The sequence below is a fragment of the Mchenga conophoros genome, linkage group LG15 (genome assembly GCF_057382185.1).
Source record: "Mchenga conophoros isolate Kocher_MC1m ecotype Shallow Benthic linkage group LG15, M_conophoros_male_GT1.1, whole genome shotgun sequence".
Lineage (NCBI taxonomy): Eukaryota > Metazoa > Chordata > Actinopteri > Cichliformes > Cichlidae > Mchenga > Mchenga conophoros.
The window spans coordinates 54,396-60,395 of NC_140540.1; the positions used below are offsets into that span (position 1 = coordinate 54,396).

Sequence of the window (6,000 nt, forward strand, 5' to 3'; positions counted from 1 at the left end):
CATATACTCATTCTACATTCTACTACTCATGTCACGTCAAGATAGTTAGAGGAATAATACCAATAATACAACACAATGGAAATAAGTCAATAAAAATGTACAAGTACCTATTCTGCAGGAAAAAATGTCCACCAACTGTATAATATGGATTAATATGGCAGATTATCAGTTTCATCAGTTTAAATATGTTACATTTTCTTTAATCTACAGTAAGACCTTTAAGAAATAATAGAATAACAAAAGAATTGCTAAAATAATGTCCTTCACGACTCTGTGATGCAGCTAACTGTCAATACAGCAACATATAACTCTTTCTAAACATGTTACTTGTTCTGTTACTAATTAGCTAACATAAATGATGTAAGTCTATTAGCAACAACTAACCAAAACAGGGCTCTGTAGTGGAAATGACCCTTTATACATGTAGTTTCTCTTCCACTTTAAATTTCAACAACAGACCATGCAGTACTTACAGATCCTTGACTGTACACCCAAGCGGATTACGCCTGAATAGGGGTCCTAGCATCAACTGAGAAAGTGTGAAAAGTCACTGTTCAGTCAAATAAATTTTTTAAGTTTATTTTCTATTTTACTGTCTTTCAGGATTTTGTTAGTGCAGCAAGCAATATGTTGAATGGCACCTGGAGTGGGGTAAATGACACAATTCGTTATAAAATGTCATCAAACTACCTAGAGTCTGTGGAAGGTCTAGTGAAGAACATTAAGGTCAACCAGAGCGACGGAATCAACAGTACAAATCTAGACCTTACATTCTGTCGAAGTAATGACTGTAATGTGTCTGTGTTTGACATTGGTGTGAATATGAACAAGACCAATGGAATACTGAAAACTGTAGCTGTGAAAAATCTAATGAGTAAATTAAATAACAGCTTTAATGGCATACAACCTGAACGTACCGACCTCATATTATCAGCCACACTGGACAATAATAGTGATTCAACTATACAAATTAGACTGGACTTCCCCAGTGGGAAAACCAACCCCACTCAACCTCACTGTGTCTTCTGGAACACCACAAGGAATCAATGGTCAGATGAAGGATGCAATATCAGCATTTCTGATAAAAACCACACAATATGTGAGTGCAACCACCTAACTGCATTCTCTGTCCTAATGTCCAAGGGTGATGGAGGAAAACAAGATCCTATCCTTGAACTTATTTCAAATATTGGCCTTGGTGTGTCCATTTGCTCCTTGGTGATCTTTCTCATCATTGAATCTCTGGTGTGGTCAGCTGTGGTCAAGACTAACCTTTCTCATTTTCGGCACACAGCTATAGTGAACATTGCCACATTCCTCTTGCTTGCAGATTGCAGTTTCTTGGCTTCTAGCAATCCCAAGACTTTAACTGACAGCTGGTGTCTAGTACTGACCATATGCAAGCACCTCTTTTTCTTGGCTATGTTCTGCTGGATGCTGTGCCTGAGCATCATGCTTGTCCACCAGCTCATCTTTGTCTTCAGCCCACTGAGGAAAAGAGTTTTCATGTTCCTCTCCAGCATTTTAGGCTATGTTTGCCCAATCCTAATGGTGGGATCCAGCTATGTGTACTGCAAATACACCAACCAAGACTACTACGACAGCAAAACATGCTGGCTAGTTTATGTAAAACTCTTGGTTGGCTCCATGCATGCTTTTCTCCTGCCTGTGGGAACCATTGTTTTGGCAAATCTCTTTTCCATGATTGTTGTCATCGTTACACTGATGAAGACCTCAGTCCCTGACAGCAGCAAGGCCGATGACAAGGAAACGGCAAAAGGCATCCTCAAAGTGGTGATTGTTCTAACACCTGTCTTTGGAGTGACATGGATTGTTGGCTTCATTCAACTCATCATGTCTGATAGCCCCATCTATAACGTTATCACCTACATTTTCACCATCCTTAATACCTTCCAGGTAATTTGAATGCACAGTTAGCACATACCAAGCAAATTTAGGTAATAATTATTTCAAAAAATGTATTTGATGATCTAAAACATTCACAAATATGAATAAGAAAATCAACAATGGACAAATCTCCATTTCCCTCTATCATAGTTTATAAATTATAATTGTCTTTTTTTATAATTCTTTTTCTTTAAAAGTTATATTTTTTTGCTTTTCATTGTTGATCAATTGTAGAAGTAACATATTTTAAAACATTCATTATTTCATTGTTTAAAAGTAAAAATAAAGCCATGTATTAAAGTTGAGTTAATTATCAATATCCAAGTTTCTGATGATGATCAGAAAACTTCATTCAATGGCAATGCACAGATCTAACTTTCCCATTGGCATATAACTCCCTTAAACTCTTGTCTCTGCTGATAAAAACTGCAAACCTGATTCAAAAGGAAAACCATTGTGTCTTTTTAGACATGTTACATATTTTTTCTCTCTTCCAGGGTTTTTTTATTTTGATCACAGGGTGTTTTGCAGAGCAGAAGGTAGGTTTAATCATTTTAGTGGAACAGATATCACTCTAGATATATTTATAAAAAAAAAAATTGATGGTTAGAAGAAAGTGTTTAGTATTTGCCATGTACTTAATGTATTAAACAATTTGTCTACATTGTTACTATCAGGTCAGAGAGGAACTGTTCAAGCTCATAACTGTAAGCACAACAATGAGATACATACAGAATTGCCTGATAAAGTGATAGAAACATGGTTGATAATACTTCTGGTCTCTTCCCTCAGGGAAAATCAAAAGGAAATGACAGCACAAAGAAATTCACTTCAACTACGTACACAAAAGACCACTGAAGATGTAGGTCAGTTCTATCTATTGTCCTTAAAAATATTCCTTTAATAATGCCAAATTTCTATCTTGAAACTTGGTAGCCCACTGAACTGATCAATCCTGAGTGATGAGAGATCCTTCAGTAACTAAACTCGCATTTTCAGGGTTATATCTATTAACTGTTGATGGCTGCTGTAAACCACCACACAAATACAAGTTGTTTTGTGTTTACAAAGTAATCTATAACAAGGCTGAGTAGCAGGGTTGCACTTGTACTCCGGTGGAACGGCATAGGTTGTGTAATATCAACATACTAGCATGCTTAAAATGATAACGTTGGTGTTTAGCAGATATCATGTTTAGGGATAAGGGATAAGGTAATTACAAATAATTGCAACAATTTAGCCAAGAAAGAAATTGTAATTTTGCCTTGATTATGTTGGATGATAAACATTTCATGGATTGCCAAAGTTATGAACCCTGTTTATTTGCTTTATCTACAGTGTGGAAAAGACACATTTCTCAAGGTTTTGCTTTTTTTTAAGCAGCAGAAATTGACATTTTGATTTCTGGGTAACCCAAATTGAATAAAATGAGTTATTAAACCATGGTCACACTGAACCTGTTGAAACAATATGAATACTTGTTTTCTGCTGGTTTTGTGATCACAATTTGAATGTTGTGCTGTTTTTCACGAGGCTCTCGTGTCAAACAGTTATAGTACCCATATGGTCAGCATTAATTACTTCTTCACCACATGGAAGCAGAAATGATCTTTTGTGAATTAAAGTTGAGTTTTAAAAGTTTAATTTTTTTGCTTTTCAGACTGTGAATCCTGAACTAACAACTCGCCTGTCCAACTACCCCTCTACAGGAGAATACAGTTAGCATTAAGTTAGTATGTAGTTCATTGACATTTACAGTGCGTTGTTTAAGGAGATTTAACTAAATGTTGTTTATAATCATATCATTATCTATAGTTATATGTAGTTTTCCTAAAAAGCAATAGAACCCCTGTCTAGTTATTATTTATGACCAATTAGAAGTGCATGACAGTGTCTTTATCTCCAGAGACCCTGCCTTTCTTATTTATTCTTATTTTGCCATGTAACTGATGTTTCTTGACTGTAACACATATACAGGACAATAACAGCAAACAGGACGAAGAATGCACTTCAGCTGCATTGACAGATAGTGTAAAACATGGCTGTACCTGCCAGATGTAAAAGTGAGGCTTGTACTTTTGTTTGCAGTCGTTACTAAATGCCGTCCTTGACATAAATGACAGCCTGAATGGCAAGGGTTAGGGTTTCAGTGACTCGTTTCCAGTCATCTTGGAAATCTAGGTCATTCTTCTTGCCAGAAAAGAGAATTTCCCACGATATCTACATCAGCACAAGTTTCATGGTCAGTTCTACCCTTCACTCTTCACATCAGGTTTCAAAACACCAAAATGCCACTCAAAAGAATTATCGTGAAGCTTCAAATGAGATTTCAGGAACCAGCGGGTAACACTTAACATCTTTTATACTGTCTTTGGCTGAAGTGAATCTGGTAGTGAGTTTGAAAATTGTGTTTGCTAGCAATAACCAAAAAATGTAGCATACTATACCTTTAAATAGAGCATTGTTGTCAATGATTAGCGCTAAGGTTCCGATGATATTTGTACATGACACATAGTACTTCTAGCTATTCTTCTTGCTATTATTATTAGCTAAGGTTGGTAGATTTTGTCAGTTATCTTTGTAGATGCAAAAATCATTTGTTTTCTTCCATTCCAAGTAAAATTAAAGATAACTAACTGTGTACATCTTCGACTTAACTGGATTTTGGATATTAAGTAGACCAAGAGTGCAAGTGCTCACTGTGCATAGAACAAAGTAAATGCTTTAACAAGTCCGGACTTGTTTAATGGTTGTATTTAAGATGAATTACTGTATATTTAAATTTATGTTTGGCGTGAACTATAACCTGTATACTATCCCTGTGTGGCCACTGTATGTATCTGAAATCTGTTCAAATAAAAATAAATAACATTCTTTTTTTGTTGTGAAATTGAATTCCAACCTTACATTTTCCTTTAAAAAAAATCACTGTCACATACAAATAGACAAATCATTGTTTTTATAATGTTATGTTGGGACATCACCTTTGAGTGGAGTGGCTCAATTTACTCCTGGTCCTTATATTGCTTCTAATCCTGATGCCTAATAGAAGGTCCTTGTTATTTCAAAAATCAATGGAAAGGTTTATGTGATACAATAATCTTTGCAGGTGGAAACATTCACAATCCATCTCCCTCCCAAATGAGCCCTAATATAACAAATTTACATTTCAAAGTTAAAGTTTCAGCTACATTACACTCCAGTACTGATGACAGTTTTGATTTCATTAATGAACAAATGCAGAGAAAATGTCATCCACTCAAGTGAAAGTTACTGTGGTCTTCTGATAATGAATACAATAACCAGGGTCAGCACTACTGTTCCTGTTATGCCACCAGTCACAGCTGCCAGGAAGCTTCTATCTATATTAAGCTTCTCACACATCTTTCCAGAGTAGTATCTGGTAGTGATGTGCGATACCACTGATTTCCTTTCCAATCCGATACCAAGTAATATTCAGGGTGGTATCGACGATACTGATCCGATACCGATACTTTGTACAAAAACTTATTTTATTTATTGTATCTCAAATTATAGCATCATAATGATTACAGGACATCAGATTACTTGTTGCAGAGTTCATCATATAGAAATAAAAAACTGAAGTTGTGGCTATTTGAACACCTTGCCTGCCTGCAGCACTAAAGGACTCTGTGAGAGACGTGTGTCTTGCCCTAGCAGCACCTGTCCCTCTCCTCCTCTTCAGTTCGCCTCAACATATGCTCGTCATATTCTGTGATATGATTTACTCTGAGGTGTTTGACAAGGTTAGTGATGTTGCCACAACCATACATGCCAACCCTCCCGATTTTTCCGGGAGAATCCCAAATTTCAGTGCCCCTCCTGAAAATCTCCCGGAGCCACCATTCTCCCAAATTTCTCCCGATTTTCCAACCGGACAACAAAATTGAAAAACCATATTGCAGAATTCATAGCGCAGCCCAGCCAATTCCAGTTTCCAACAATGACGGCAGCTACTTAGTTTTAATATTACTCTTATTTCCCTTTCTGGGTCGCAAAAAAACGTTTAACATATTTTGAGGTGAAAATGTAGCTCTGTAAACGTCAAATATCTGAGCCGACCGACACATC

General features: G+C 36.3%; 1 protein-coding gene across 3 annotated transcripts in view; it reads left to right on the top strand.

The window, feature by feature from the left end:
* The window catches only part of adgrf3b (adhesion G protein-coupled receptor F3b), a 29,718-nt gene extending 24,949 nt beyond the window's left edge, over positions 1-4,769 (top strand). For 2 of the 3 annotated variants that reach the window (XM_085246509.1, XM_085246508.1), the window contains exons 15-19: positions 604-1,917; positions 2,406-2,447; positions 2,586-2,615; positions 2,701-2,774; positions 3,569-4,769. In XM_085246509.1, coding sequence (XP_085102635.1) covers positions 604-1,917; positions 2,406-2,447; positions 2,586-2,615; positions 2,701-2,766 — 1,452 coding nt within the window. In that variant the 3' untranslated portion in view covers positions 2,767-2,774; positions 3,569-4,769. The remainder of the gene's footprint in view (positions 1-603; positions 1,918-2,405; positions 2,448-2,585; positions 2,616-2,700; positions 2,775-3,568) is intronic. The other variant, XM_085246510.1, reaches the window with a different exon arrangement.
* Positions 4,770-6,000: the final 1,231 nt, after the last annotated feature.